At 42.8% G+C, this 15,737-nt stretch overlaps 1 protein-coding gene across 4 annotated transcripts in view; it reads left to right on the plus strand.

Moving 5' to 3' along the window:
• NT5C2 (5'-nucleotidase, cytosolic II) overlaps positions 1-15,737 on the plus strand; it is a 60,305-nt gene that overhangs the window by 31,354 nt on the left and 13,214 nt on the right. For all 4 annotated transcript variants that reach the window (XM_071564354.1, XM_071564356.1, XM_071564355.1 and 1 more), the window contains one exon: positions 15,297-15,414. In XM_071564354.1, the coding sequence (XP_071420455.1) occupies positions 15,297-15,414 (118 nt within the window). The remainder of the gene's footprint in view (positions 1-15,296; positions 15,415-15,737) is intronic.

Raw genomic sequence — 15,737 nt, forward strand, 5'->3', positions numbered from 1 at the left:
CGTTTCAAACATCCTAAAATGGTACCAGGGGCATGATAACCTGGGGCTTCCCAGGCTGTAAGATCACAGTGCTATGGTTAAGCAGTCAAAGTCGGTGTTTTCAGGGGAATTAAGTGGCAGGATATGATGCAGAAAAAAGAACCAGGATGTAATCTGGGCAGAAAACGGGAAATCTGGACCACTCTGGAATAAGTTGCTGTCCTGTGACTTCTTCTGTGGTACAACAGAGATAATAGTTGCAGATCATTTTACAAGGAGTTGTGAGAATGTAATTAGGATGGAAAGCCATTTACAGAAGAAAAGCATTATGCCTGCTAAGTACTATTTCCCTTTTTTCACTTGACTGGGAAATTGACATATAAAATTATCTGTTTAGTTTCTTCTGTCTCAGAGTCATAATTCTTCTCCATGTGGGCTTTTATTATCTGACCATTATTTGCTATATATACCTCTTGCATACAAGAAAAAATACTTATTCATTGTAGGGGTTTTAAAGAGTGTGGTGTTGGAATATGATTACAATTATAATAGATTAATTGGAAATGAAATGAAGAAGTGGGACAAGTGAACTATTACAGCAGGATGTTGTAGTGCTTTCATTAGACCCTGTTGTGTTTTCTGTCTGGGCATGTTATCCTTTACCCACCCTTTCTTATGGACATGCTACTTGTCTTGATTAAAAATAAGAAAAAAATCAATGTAAAAAGCCAGTTTATGTGTAATTTAACATCTGGAAATGGTATCTGCATACCAGATGGTGCATGCTGAGCAGAGCCTTTTGGAGACCATTCAAACCACGTAAATAGGCCAAGGAAGAGAACAGAAGCATCTCCAGTGTCATCAGCTCTTCATCTAGTTTTCTGCAATTATACTTTTAGACATTGCTAAGTCACTTTTCTCTAAAGTTGTTTAAAAATATCCCAAACTCAATCTTCCTATTCAATGATTGAAGGCAGGCAGGGTCATTGACCCTGCCAAAATCTAAATGCCACATTTTTTGCCCATTCTCTGTTGGGAGCTTTCACATCAGAAATAGACTGATGACATTCATCCCACAGCTGACAGTCATACACTTCAACATCTCAGAAGAATGATTTTTTGGAATTACCTATCTTGTAAAGAGGTAGTCTTGTCATTCTCCTCTCTTTTTTCCTCTCCAATCAGTGCTCACTGCTTACACCACAAGTCTTCCTCAGGAGGTGGTTCGGTACCAGAGAAGTGAAAGTCATTTCATGTCTTTTGTACTTTCGGAGCTTGAGGCAGTTTTATTCTTGTGCCTTATGAATTTAAGGACACAAACCTACTTATGATAATGCTGTTTTCTGTCTAGGATGATCTAAATCTGGTAGGGATGTGGCATTTCCATTTTGAAGTATATTATAACAGCTACTACGCACATGGTGCTGTGACTGTGTCCTACTACTGGCATGTCTGAGAATGTCAGCTTGCCAGCTGAGAGCAGTTTTAGTATGATCATGTTACATTGCACATAAAATACAAGTTCATGCATTATTTTATAGTATATAGTATACAGTAGTATTTCTTAGACCTATTAAATTAAAGGACTGCTTAACTCAGAATTGAAAAAAATTCAAGGCTGTCTGATACAGCATTCCCACAGTAGTTTTGTTTGCTTTCAAGTCAAAATTAGGTTAAACTGAATTTTTGTAAATAACTCTTATGCTCTCTCATTGTGTTTGTCTCTTTCCTTGCACGGGGTTGAGAAACACTGCTAATGGCTGGGTTGGGCAAACAAAGTCTATTTGTCTTGAAGAACCTGAAGGTTTTAGCCGTTTCTTCTGAGAAATGATGGGCCTTAAATTGCTGCATGTGTAGTTACTGTAATTGCAGCTAGAATTAATTTTCGTTGCTGGGAAAATAAAACGAAAACAAATTGAATCAACTCTCACAGGTTTTAGATTTCTTCTTTTCCCATAAAGGATTGATGGTGTATCCTCATGGGTGAACCAGGTCTCCTACATGAATGCAAACTCCCAAGTCTTCCTAAGGTTTATGTGCTGGATATACTAATACTGGAGACTCAGAAATACATGTCATGTATGAAGCTGGCTGTCCCCTCACTGTTCAATCTGGTTGGGAATCACACTTAGTACATAAGAGGGTTTCTTTTAAGCTTAGGTGTTACTGGGAAGCAAGTTGAGGGAGCAGGAAGAGCGTCAGGGTTTGACTGTGGTTTGTGTGCTTAGTTAAATAGTTGCTGCTTGAAATCTTAGAGAGCTTGGTGCAAGAGTCATCAGCTATTTCAGCCCTTGCTGTTAGTGGAGGTTAAGAGGAGTTCCTGTGAAACAGCCCTTCATTTTCTGCCTCTGCCCTTGCTGCTGCCAGGCAGGGAGTGAGGCCATGCCGGTTCCCCCGGGTGCGTTTGCCCCTTGGGAAGTGACAGTGTTATACCTGGGGCTACAGATGTCCATGAAGAGCTGCATTTGCTGTCAGGACAGAACTGAGACTTTTTGAACAATTCCTGTTTAAATCCTTAAATTAGAGAGGTTGAGGGTCCTTTTGTAGTTCATTTTTGTTTGCTAAATAGTAGTTTCTTTTATTATCTGAATGATTCGTCTCTGCTTATTCATCCTGACCAGCCAGAAGACCAGCAGTCAGTAACAATTCTGGTCTGCCCTTTTTTTTAACTAGTACTGTCAAAACTGCCCATGCTTTGGTAGAGGAAAACGTTGTATGCAACCCAAGATTCACAGCCTTCTCTATTTTGTGTTTACTGCTAAGTGCAGAAGTAAAATAAAGGTACATCAGTAAAGAGCCTTCCCTGTGACACTCACCTGAGACTGGGAGTTGGTGATGCCTGTTGGAAATGCAGCAGAGACAGATTGCTTTCACACAGCATTTTATTTGGCTGCTTCCTACTCAGTGTGAGCTATACTTAATTAGTAGATCTGGATCCAAGTATTGCAGGAGGCCTTGGCATTACTAGCTCTTAAATGGGACAGGTTGCACAATGAGGTGATGGATAGATGTCCCTTGACAGGAGCAGAGCTAAAGCAGTGGGGTTCCCAAACTGGCTGTAATTTCACACCAGGTCATTGGCAGATGGAAAGGGAATTAGTAAGAATTACAAACTTAATTGTGCTTGAAAAGATTCTCTGTGACTACTCTCTTCCAAAAGTTACTGCCTTGTTGAAAGTTTATCTTCTATCTCTGAAGTAGATAAGATGTAGTATCAGTAGACAGGATGCTATCATTTGGATTGCTTTTCCTGTGCTTAATTCATTGCTGCTTCCATGTTCTGCAGAAATAGATAATAAAATTATCATTGGCTGCTGAAAACTGTCTCAATAAAAAAGAAGTGGAAATGAGACTTGAAAAATAGAGGTTTTATTGAGTGCAAATGTGATTAATGCAACGTAATCTGATTAGAATATAGCTTGTGTCCTAGAAACATTGCCAACTTAATGCCAAGATTTGATGCACTGCAAAGATTTTATTGCATAATTGCTTAAGCTTTCAGCTGTAACATTTCCCTTCTCATCACATGGGAAAAGACATGGGGAAGACAGCTTTAGTCTTTCCCAACTAACTGCAAAGTGCAACATGCTTAAACAGGTTTTGTTACTTCCTCCGGTGGGTGTTTGTGTCTAAGTTATCCTTGCAATTTGGAAGAGAGGAAAAGTTTTCACACCCTCATCTTATTTTTGAAATCCTTTTCTGTACTTGTTGACTGTGGAGAAGATACACTCAGGCAAAAGGTAGGATTGGCTGGTTGCTGTGTGTGATCTGGGAGAAGGTGACAGCTAAATTGAGAACTGGTTCTTCAATCCATTTAGTATTGTTACTGTAGCTGGGTTGTATCAGTTTCCTGCATTTCAGTTTCCGCAGATGAGAAATGGGACTAATGATTGTTTACCTTGTATAAAAAAACCCCAGACTGTACAAATAAAAAACAAAGTATAAATGTGGGAGTTTATATGTGAAAGATTGAACTGAATACTTAAAAGACAGCTGAGCTTGTCATGTAAACAACTGCAGTGTATCTGAATGTCAGCTGAGGTGCTGTTGCTGTCTGTTTATTGCTCTTGGACTCCAATGCAAATACTCTGATGAGGCATTCCTGCTTAGGTTAAGCCTTTAGTTTCATCGTGATGTAAGGACTACAGGCTTTGAGGCTCTTTTGGGGAGATACTCAGCAGTTTTGCTTTTCCCAGTTGGTTGGATAATGCAGTTCTTTATGATATTCAGAAATAGTGTGGTGGCTGGAAAAGGGAATCAGTGGATGTGCAACAGGAGCCTTCCAACTGTCCTGGCCAAACCCGAGAGATGCCCTGACTGTGGCACAACTGCTGTCTGCGTTTTCACATTTGCACGTTGCCAGATTGACAGGTGCAGATTTTGCAGATTTCAGAGGGTGGTTTAGCCATTAGTGTTTCAAAGCTAAAGGCAGATGGAGAAGCTAAATTGTTCCGAGTATGCTTTGAGCTGGATGTGTTTTCAAATACCAGCGCAGTGGTTATTGTCCCTGATCTCTTTGTGCTGCTGCTCTTCGGAGTTGACCATTTAAAGCTGTGTAATGAGCAAACCGAGGTCTGGAGCTGTGGGATCTCACACGCCGGCGTTGGGAATGGGGAGTGGAGAAAGCATGTGTTGCTTGCTCTGTCCCAGTAAATCACTGACTGACAAACTGCTAATCTGCCGCCTGTGGATTCCTGAAGAATCAGAGTGATAAACAGAAGTTGCTGAAAGCACGAGTCTTCACAGTGTAAGGAAAGTTTTGAAAGCTGCTATATTCTGTTTTCTTGCTCTTAAAAACATGATAATAACATCTAGCTGGGTCAGCAGGCTGTTAGTTACCGACAGGCAGTTCTTGTCTTTGCTAGACGGCTGGAAATAGGGACATATTTTTCAGTCTAATAGACCCCCTTATCTACTAATCTTAATACCATAACAGAAATACTATTAAGTTGCAAATACCCTTGTGATGACTCAAACAGCTTACTCTGTAGGAGGAACCAAAGCTGAGAGTACAGAAGGCTTTAGGTCTGAGATCACATGTGTGCTATTGCTTTGTGAATGTCTTATTTTAGCACACAACAGAAAAACTTATGTGTGTGGCTTCTTGCCAGCACGGGCACTTGTGCTGCATCTGAGTCCAGGTGCACAGTGTTAAACAAATGTGCAGCTTTGGAGGCTCACTCTTCAGTGAATATGGACAAAAATAAGAAGGTGGATCTGTTTGGACACTGATACAGCTGGGTAATGGCTTAGATACAGTGTATTAATGGCTACTATACCTTTAAGTAATTTCCTTCTTATTTCTAGATGCCAGCAAGTTATGTTTGAACTTGAAGACCATACTACTATTGCTTCCCTGTTCATAAGTCTTCATTGAGGAAGTAAACCCATATTTTGGCACAGTAGTTTGTTTCCATGGAAATGCAGGGATATTTCCAGTCTGGGATTGTAACTCCCAGTGGGCTCTATCTGAGAGAGGTAAATTGTGAAGGCCACTTGTTAAGCACAAAAAAGATTCCCTTGTGTCAGGAAAACTATTAAAAAATCCTGTAAAAGAACAAGTGACTGTGTATTCATCTTTAAAATATTATTCCAGTTCAAAGGAAAGTTATGCCAGCAAATAGAACAACAAATAGAAGTTTCCTTAAAATGCAGAGTCTTTTTGAATTGCTTCTCTCAACATGCAAAATGTGACCTCGGTGCTGCTGTTGTTACCTCAAGGCATGCATTTTAATTCAGTAGAAGAAATCTTTCCAACACTAAGCTCTGTTTTGCCAGCCTCTGAGGCATATCCAAACAGCCCAAATGTTTGTTACATCGGAGGCAAACAAAGTGCAGCAGCAGCAAGCTAAAAATATCTGGAATTTACCAATGAGAGCACTAATAAGCCTGCTTTGGGAAGAGTTAAAGCTGATGATACTTGACAACACTTGTTATTAAAACAAGTAGAAACGCAGCACTAAAAACAACCCGAAGTGTACACCCAGCAATTCACAGCCAAACTGAACATGGAATGCGGGGTCAGTCCTTGAAGCAACAACAAATCCTGTCTTTACATACCCTCTTAGCATGCAGAGCAGGAGAATAGGAGGTGATAGAGCTCCAGGGTAGAGGTTTTAGAGCTGAAAGCTGTGCTGTGCACTTGGGGATGTTTGCAGGAGCATTAGAGGTAAAGGAATTTTCCACTTCTCTCAGGCTGCAGTGGCTGCGTGGCTGCTCCATGGGCTGTGCTGCAGATGGGACTGCAGAGCCTCGGTGTGCTCTGCAGGTGAGTGCTGGTTTCCACCCAGAACCTCTGCTTGGCATTGTCAGAAAAGGGTGCTGGGGAGCCACTGGAGCTGAAAGGCAAAAGGTTCAACCCTCTGATGATTAGTGAGCCTTTTCTTAGTTCCTATTATCAGATTTACTGTCAAAAAGTCTGTGGCCACAAAGGCACAGTGTAAGATCTGGCTGTTCATACCCAGCAGAGCAGCTTGTGTGTTGAGCATACAGAAGTATCCGGGGATGCACCTGGGGGTTTTGTCAAGATACTGTTTGCTCATCACTGCGAATGCATAATTTTTAGTGAAATAGAGAAGGCACATTAAATATTAAAATCTGATTAAAGCTCAGTTTTGTCTTACTACACAGATAATTTCTGTGTTTGAAAAGGTTTCTTTGGGTAAATGAAAATTATACTCATTATGGCATGCCTATTTAGTTTGAATAATTGAAAATTCAAAGAAACAAAGCATAATGTTGCTAGCCATTTTGTTTATTTGGTACTATGAAAACTCTATTTAAATATAGGCTGAAATGCTACAATTCTGCTTTGCATAATACAGTGCATTTTAATTTTTGGTTCAGTGCTTAAAATCAAACCCCAAGAGCTGAGAGGACTGGGGCCTGTGCCTGCCTGTTTTTCAACTCATTTTGACTGCAGACAAATCCTTTATGGTCACAGTTCAGCTGAGCTCATAAACAAATGGCAAGTCAGCGATTCACCACTTTTCTAATTGAAAACATATGAGTTGTCCCATGGGTTTCATTTGGGGTTTCTTGTGGTTACAATTAGGCACATTTACCAGTTTGTTTACAGGCACTGAGTTCCGAGGTCAGCACAGCACAAGGTGTTGGACTGCATTGCCCTGCACGCAGTGTTTGTGTGGGCAGAGACGAACCTCAGCCAGTGCTGTACACACACCAGGGCTTTAGACATGAGGGTATGTTATTCCCCTTATGCCCAGTGAGGATTCTGTGAAGTGAAATGTCTGCAGTGGCCGTGACAGAAGTTGAGGTAACATTTGATGTGTCTTTGGAAAGAGAAATGCAGTACAAGGGGAGCTGGAGGTTTGTGCTTATCCCTACTCCTGGGATTGCCAAGCCAGTTGAGCATGTTTGTATGGAGGGTTCCCCAGTACAGGTACTTCTGCAGGGTTTATAGTTCTCATGGGAAAGAAACTGCTCTGTTTTATTTCCAGTGCTAAATGGCAGCACCTTGCCAGGCTGTGCAAGTCAGGTGCGAGTCTGGGGTCCCATCAGAGCCAAGCAGGCTGACTCTGCTTGTCACAACTGAGTAGTTAACACTCAGGTGTGAAACTTAAACATGACATTTCATATTGCTTCCTGTGTCAGTAATGAATTATTTTAACAGAGAGCAACATAGCTTGAAATGTTACCATTTCCCATTTGTTATGTATCAGGACAGTGCCCGAAAATACCTCCCTGGTTAGAAAAGGCCCTGAAACACAGGAGCTGAAGTCATTAGTATTCTAGAGCAGAAACCCTCCTGTTTTCTAACCATATATGAAAACTGGCATTGCTCTGTAACGAGTTATGAAGATAAGTACCCTGAAAGGAGGCTCACTATGTGGACGTCAGATAGCATTCCTCACTCCCTGGTTACTTCTGAGGATCCTCAGACCGCTGGCCCTACAGCTGAGACAGACTTTCCTCAAACTGTGACAGTGTGTGAAATGCCTGCCCAACACTTACTAGTACATTTAATTGGTATTGTTGCTTCAGTGGGCTTTGGTTTTTAATTAAGTCGAGTCCCAAACACCTCCAGGACTGGTCACTTGCTGTTTCCTGCTGGATTCTCAGCTGGAGTTGCAGGTTGGGTGGTCAGAAGTGTCAGGCAATGAGTTTTTGGTGCTTGTGTGAAATAGCTTATGGTGTGGTCGGTCATGGAGGGGTGACTGTCACAGACATGGTATAGTGGATACTGATACTAACTGCTCAGCTCTATGCAGAGGAGATGCTCACAGAATAGAGAGCTCTGTGGATAGATCAATCCTGTTTTGGGGCACCAGTATAGGATCTCGTTTGATAGACATTGTTGAGGCAGGAGACACACTTGTACTATTACAGGGGACGGGGTTGTAAAAGAGGATCTTGGTCCTCAAGACTTTAACTAAGTGTTTTTTGTCAGCACAACACTGATATAAATGTATTTTAATACACATTTGCATTATTTATTTGTGGTGCAATTCAGAGCAGCACTTTGATCCTGCTTTTTAAATTTCAAAAATGTAGTTGCACAAGCTTAATTATGCATGTTGTGCCTGAGACACATAAATCTGGTTACCTGCCCATGTATGACCTTAACTGCCTGATTTGCATGCCTTACTCACGGGAGAATAAGCAGCAACTGAAATAACCTGGTTTTAGTTATTTTACTTTCATTTCTTCGAGACTTAACACAAAGTTATTGGGCTGCATTTCCTGTGCCTCAGAGAAAAGGCAAAAATCCCCATGCATTATCTGTTTTGGCTTATCTGTCTCTATGTGGCCTCTGGAGAACCCAGATAGCGGGTACGTTTCTGAAGACTGAGTATTTGTTGAAGCTTTTTGCAACTTTCTGGGGGAGGTCAACACCTCAAGTTTGAGATACTGATCTTATCTGTACACCCAAAAGTCAAAAGCCAGTTAGTTTCATCTACCAGCCAAAACTGTGTGGGTAGATGAAGGTGTTTCAATTCCCAAGAGACTCTCAGTGGTTGAGGCCTGAGGATGGGGATGCCCAGCAGTGTGGACAGTGCTCCCAGCACCTGCATAGGGGAAGGAGTCGGAACAGTCCGTGTCCAAGGGTTCAGAGCAGACAAAGAAGAGCTGCTCCCGTGAAGTCCCCTGCCAGTGTGGGTTTGCTTTTGGGGGCATTGCAAGCACCTTTCCCTGGGCTGCTCTTGCCTTCCAGCTAGGAGGAAAGGCAGGTGAGGTATTGGCTGATGAAACAGATGAAACCCCTTCAGGAGGTGCTGGAACATCCTGAGAGCACTCTGGCAAAAGAGAGGGACAGATGGGGAAAACGGAGGCAGGGATGAGTGATACTTCAGGTCATCATTTAGTGGTCCTCACCCTGCCTCTCTGCCCAGAGGAGCTGCACACTGTGGGCTTTGTTGTTGCGGCAACCTCCCAAGCTCGTTTTTCTCTTCCAAATCAGGTTGCTGGCGAAGGGCAACTGCTTCCTCAAAGCTGCCTCAGCTGTGTGGGAAATCAGTGGTTTGTCACTGTTCTCAGTTGAGGGGTTTTACCAGCACCAAACCCATAGTGGTTGGAAATGGCTAGGCAGGACTGGCTTGCAGGTGTACAAATACTTCTTACAAAGGGGAGACAACAGAAGCAGTGCAAAAAGGGTGGTTATTGCAACTTGAGGTCCTACTTCTCTCCTAAGATCCGTGACTACGTTATAGGAAGTATCAGCAAGCCCTGGAACAAATGAGAAGCTGCCCTGCCTGATTTTGAAATCCCTGTGTGTGTGGAAGAGAAACAAGGGAAGATATGGGCAGCACTTGAAGGGCTTTCTCCTCCCTACAGCTTAAACAGAGCCATCACATGCACTGCAGCCTTCCCCAGCTATTCATTTTGAAACAAAACAGGCTTTAAACGTTTATTTTCAGAGGAGCCTTCCAGGAGGTCTGCATATTTCTGTGAGTCCTTTTTGCAGCATCATTCCAACTCGTTCAGCTTCGTATTTAGGGCAATTTGGATCTCAGAGATAATTCTTGATTGCTCTCTGCATATCTGTAAGTTGCAAAATAGCTCTGATCTTTCTGTGTGTGCTTGCAAGCCAGTGCTCTGCAGTACAGTGCAGCATTATCTGCAGATTTGGTGCTGGTTTATCCTGCAGTGCTTTGCCCATAAAAGCCCAAGCATAAGCATGTTAAAGTGTACAGCTGAATGTAGACCTGCTGTGTCAGACTGACCTGGTGTGTGAGGCTCTAGCTGGGAGCACCTTCAAGTTGTAGGGCAAAATTCTCTTCTCAGGTTTATGGAGTAGCTTCTGGCTCAGTCTCCCAAGTCTCCAGTGCTGACACATGCAGGCATTTTATGGTGCAAAAGAAAGTGAATGCTCTGAAAGGAGTAATCTGTCACTGCCTGAGGAATGGACAATAATGGCAAAGCCTCCAAAAGAGCATGAGACCTTTTCTTGAAAGGTGCTCTGCGTCTAAGAGAAACATGAAGGTTTGTGTCACTTGGGCAATGTGCTTGTAGCCTCTTCCTCCTAATTATCCCTGATCTGATGATCTAAGACTGCTTTGTGGATATGAGGGCAGAATTTTGCCCGCAGGATGCACGATTACCAACTGTGCCTCTTCTATAAATCAGTTTTAAGTGTATTTGGGATAACTGCCAGGCCAGCTTCTGAGCTTACCAGAGGACAGCTCCAGCAGACAACAGTCCCACACGGCACAGAGCTGTTGCAGTTTTAAAATCAGTATGATTTTTTTCTTTAACAGGGGAGCCCAGTGTAACTCCGTCAAGCCTGGAGTGACACTCTGAATCTGCATCTGCCTCATGTGAGTTAAAATCCTGGCAGCAGCATTTTGCATAAGCTGGAGCCTCTGTAGAGAGCTTTCTTTCTTTTTTTTTTCTTTTTTTTTTTCCTTTTCAGGAAGGCTATAAAATTGTTACTGTATGTGTCTTGGCAGCAAAGGTAAACACAATTACACAAATGCATGAGAATTGCATACCTTAACTGCACAACCCCTGCTCATTTCAGATCAGCTTCCCCCCTAGCACATCCTGTGGAAGGGGTGCCTGCACTCATCACAGACCCGAAGGCTTGCAGCGCTCACTCCCGGGGTGCTGCTTTTTACCTTTTAAAGGTGTAATGTTAAGCCAAGTGATGGTATGAAGGGGAAGCTGAAGTGCTGTCCACTGGCTTCTGTTTTTTTAAAACCTTTGGTTGTTTTCTTCCCACCCTGGTTGCATAATCTGTGAGGAATTGGTGCTGCTTGTCCTGTGCTGCTGAAGCATTTGCCTGTGTTGGAACATGGAGTATTAAAATAACATTTCCTCTGGAGCTGGGGTCTTGGCGTGGTGGCAGAGACGTGGCCATCAAGCAGTAAAAAGGAGAAAAAGAAATCAGAATGAGTTGTATTATTTGCTTTGGATTTACTGTCATCCCATGTGTGTTGGGCAAGGACGGTCTGAAAATTGGTTTGTGGCTCTGCCTCCTCCCCTGTCACAGAACTGGGGATGCTTGAAGACTGGGCCCTTCTCAGCTGGGTGATAGAGCTGAGCACGGGAGACACTGCACGGCACATAGCTGAATTCATGGCCTTGCCATGGCACACATTATCTCCAGTTGTGGAATCAGCAACCAGGTGTGAGAGAGGGGACATTTCAGCAAAGTTTAAAACTATTTTTTTATCATGCAGCTACAGAAAAAAATACTGATGTGACCTGGTCCTCTCTACTCTGTTTCCTATGGCTGCCTGAAGTAAACAAAACATGAGAAAGAATCACCAGCCCTGAGTACAATAACAAAATAAATTTTGTAATCTAGTAATGACTGTAACTGGGGCCCATCCCCAAATGTGCTGCTGCAGTTACAGCTGCGTTACCTGTTCATACTTGTTCTGAAGGAGGTGTATCATTTGTTTGCCTGGAGGAAGCTCATGTTACTGAAACAGGTTTACCAGAAATGTTAGGGGGTTGTGGCTTGTTCCAAATGATGCAGCAAGTGGTGTAGGCTGCTGTCAAGGTGGGCTCAGTGAGCTCTTTCCCTCTTTCCAGCTGTGTGTCCACTTACAGGAAAATTTGTCTTGAGCAGTAAATATGCTGGTAACTGTCCCTATCAGGAGTCCAGTTTTCTGTGTCTCTGTTCAGTTCATGTGTCAAGGAGAAGGCTCTTGTTTTCCATATATTGTGGAGCAGTAGAAAAATAGACAAGAGATTTGAGGTATGAACGAGTTAATAGTTTTGTTTTATTCAGAGATGTCAAGGAAGCAAAATCTAGAGGTTGAGAGGTAAGGGGAATGACTGTCCCTCCCAAAAGAAACATTCAGATTGATCCTGTTGCAGTACTGCCTCAACACTCTGGGAGGGATGAAGGCTGAGGCTGATACCTATTCTTCAGCATTTTTCCTAATGGTGCTTCAACTTGTTTCCTTGGAGAGTCAGAAGTAGTTCTGTAGTGATTTATGTAAGACAGAGAGGCAAATACAGAAAGGAAGAAACGGAGTGCAGGCATTTTGTGAGGACCTCATGCCCCACCACAGGTGTTCTCTGGTGAAGTGTTAACAAGGTACACAGATTGTTTAACAGAAAGCCCTGCAGTTTCCCTGGAAAGGTTCTGCTGGAGCTGTTGATGAGCCATTTCTGCTTGTCCAGAGGAGATGCCAACGTGCTGCTTGAGGTTCCTTGTGTCTGGGCAGCATCACTATGGTTGGTGAGTTCAGAAAGAGCAGGATTTCCTTGGAGAAATGTTTGGGAGCAGGGGACTGGAGTCTGCCTGATGTAACAGGGAGCTTTGCAGTGCTTTCACCTTCTGAGAATACATGCAGGTGTGTTTGTAACCATTTTTCCTGGGAAGTGCCTTTACTGTCCTGCATCAGAGGAATTCCTTTTTCCAGATCATGCTCTGATGTCACTCTCAGTTTTGTTCATCGCCTATTGCTCCCTCCAGTTCTATCTCATTCCCCAGAATTGCCTTGTCAGTTACTGCTTTCTTCATTAGCTGTATTTTTGATTGCTTATTCCTTTCTATAGCTTAATCAACCCTTCCTTTCCTGAAGGGCAGGAAAGACTACGTGCATTGAATGTTGTACCATGTTCTTGATGTTTGCCATTGGTATAATCTTGCTTGAAGATTTTGATAACTGCTTTGTTGATTTTAGTTATCTGTTTAAGACCGTTACAGGTTTGCTTATTATGTTTTTAATGCTGTTAGTTTAATGGAGAAAATTAACTCTTAGGATTCTGGTGGTTTTTAGATTATTAAGAGATACAGGAGCCCTTTGTCGTGGTTAGTATGATCTGAGTCCTTTGACAGTCTTGTTTTGTCTATAGTTCTTGCCTTCTTAATATTTTTTTTTAGTATTTTATATATTTGTTTTTTCCTCTCAGATTGAACTTCTGTATCCCACAGTGTATAGATATGCTGGCAATTGGCTTGGCAGTATAGATGATGTGTATTAATATATATTGTGAGGCCCACAGATACACAAGATCTCCAATGGGAAAGGCAGTCTGTCTTCTAATGAGTTTACTGTGTAACTTGTACATGTTTGTATTTTACTGAGCTAAATTTGAAATATGAAGCCAGTTGGGCCCACTGAACCCATGGTAGTTTCTCATTGCAGTCAAGGCAAGGGTTGTATTTATCTTAGGACCAGTTTAAGACAGTGACATTGTAGTGTCCCACCCTTAAGGAGAAGGGAGCACCCAAGTTTTTTAGATGCTTATGGTAGAAAGGAATGATAAAAGTCAGAGAGTCTGCAAAATTTTACAAAGATTTATGAGTAAATTGCACACTTGGCATGGAAGTTGTGTTAGTCGCTGACCTTGTAGTATAAGCACAAGCCAGTGGGTTTTGGATAAAGGCTTAGGGTGAAAGGGCAGGGGGGTGAGAGAAGGGCAGAGGAAGGGAGAGAGAGGAGGAGGGGGCAGATGGAGATATGGAGATGGAGAGAGATTAATAAAGGAAGAAAGAGGGGGGAAAAGATCACCAGTCCTGGCTCCAGTATTGATCCAGCTGATGGGGTGTCCAGAGTCCCTGGGCACATGTACCTGGGCGTTGTGGGAGTGCCTTTCTATAGATAAGTTTTCTCCTCCTTGGAGATAAGTTTCATGCTTTCCATGAAAATTAGTTATCATATGAAGTCCATTCTTGTAGACCTTTCTGAAAATGGGTTGGAGAGCTTTGAGGGTCGTGGGTGGTCTTGATCTCCCCCTGCAGTCCATGCCTATTTCTCAGCCCCATTGCTGCATTTGGGCTGTGTTGTGCTTATCTCCAGGAGCCAGAGCAAGGATGTTTGTCTCAGAAAATCACTGCCCTACCTCTGTGGCCCCTTCTCCAGCCACATCCCGTTCTTTCTCACAGCATGCTATTACCAACAATCCTTGGTTGTTATTACCAACAGTCCTTGGTTGGCTCCACGACTATCTAGCTATCAGTGTTTGAGACATACACATTAGCCCCTTATCTCCTGGGTGTCTACAGACACGCAGCGAGTGTAAACACACCATCAGAGGAACACAGTGATTTCCATCTGTCGTGATTGCCTTTTAGATGTTATTTTAATGATCTGATTAAACAGTAACATTTCCAGTACATGGGAAGGTCATTTGCAGGAAGAAGAAAGCTGGATGGTACTTTGGTTGAACACGTCTATTTCCTTTGCATTAAGCAAAGGTGTGTGTCTCAGATGAGCAGCTCCTCTGACATGTGAGAGCAGTGAGCTTGCTTTAAAGAGTAGCGTTTTGATGCACAAGGGTAATAGCTAACAGATTTCTGCAGTACCATATGGTGTTATTAACAAACAAAGCGTATGTTAACTTGACAGCACTACCTTCAAGCTTAGTCTGCAGCAAACATTAATTCCCCTCAGATGAAATCTGGAGCAATACTAAGCTTTGGGATTGTATCCAGAGCAGTAGCACTAGCACAACAGTGATGAATTTCAGGCTTCCTAATCTCCAATATATGTGTTCCCACAATTTACTGGTTTCTTTATCAGCTTTGTGAAAGCAAACCAAACCTGACTGGAGCAGGTGGGACAGGGAGTGTTCATGTATCTGCCTGATGCGACTGCAGGGAGAGGAGCTGCCATTTGAAATGTATTTTTACTGATGCAGAGAGCTGTGATAATCTGATGGATATTTCATCTGGTGCACTCTGCTGCTGAAATTCGAACTGCAGCTTTGCTTTGCGGCAGCCCTGGGGCATGAGCTAATTCTGGGCTGGGGGACCAGAGGCAGTGAAGGGCAGGAGGGAAGGAGGGAACATGGTATGTGGAGGAGGGTGAACGGGTACATTACTTTTAATTGCCTTCTTGTTTAACCCCCTAGCTGTTTTCAAATTTTCTAACTGAAATCTCATCTTGGTACAGTGTATAAATCCCCTGAATACGAATCTCTTGGATTTGACCTGACCGTAGAAAGATTAGTTTCCATTGGATACCCTCATGAGCTGCTCAATTTTGTGTATGATCCTGCATTCCCTACCAGGTAAATGACTAACAGATACCAACCCAGCCTGCCCAAGGCATTGAATATTTGTTCTGTGAAGTTCATAGACAGTGTGCGAGGCCAGGTTTTCAGACCTGTGGCTGTGAAATGTGTGGCTGACCATGGATTATGGGGAAGGCAGCAGACTGATCCAGTATGTGGAGGGCCTTGGCACACATGAACCATGCCAGCAAAGAGGGAGTGTGCAAGACAAGAACCCTACTGAAAATGTGGTCCAAAAATAGCCCTTCAAAGCAAAGACAGCAAAGACACAATTGTATTGGGAGTGAAATCAAAATCAGGGGAGAAGGAGCTGTTACTGT

The sequence above is a fragment of the Pithys albifrons genome, chromosome 9 (genome assembly GCF_047495875.1).
Source record: "Pithys albifrons albifrons isolate INPA30051 chromosome 9, PitAlb_v1, whole genome shotgun sequence".
In the NCBI taxonomy this organism is placed as follows: Eukaryota; Metazoa; Chordata; class Aves; order Passeriformes; family Thamnophilidae; genus Pithys; species Pithys albifrons.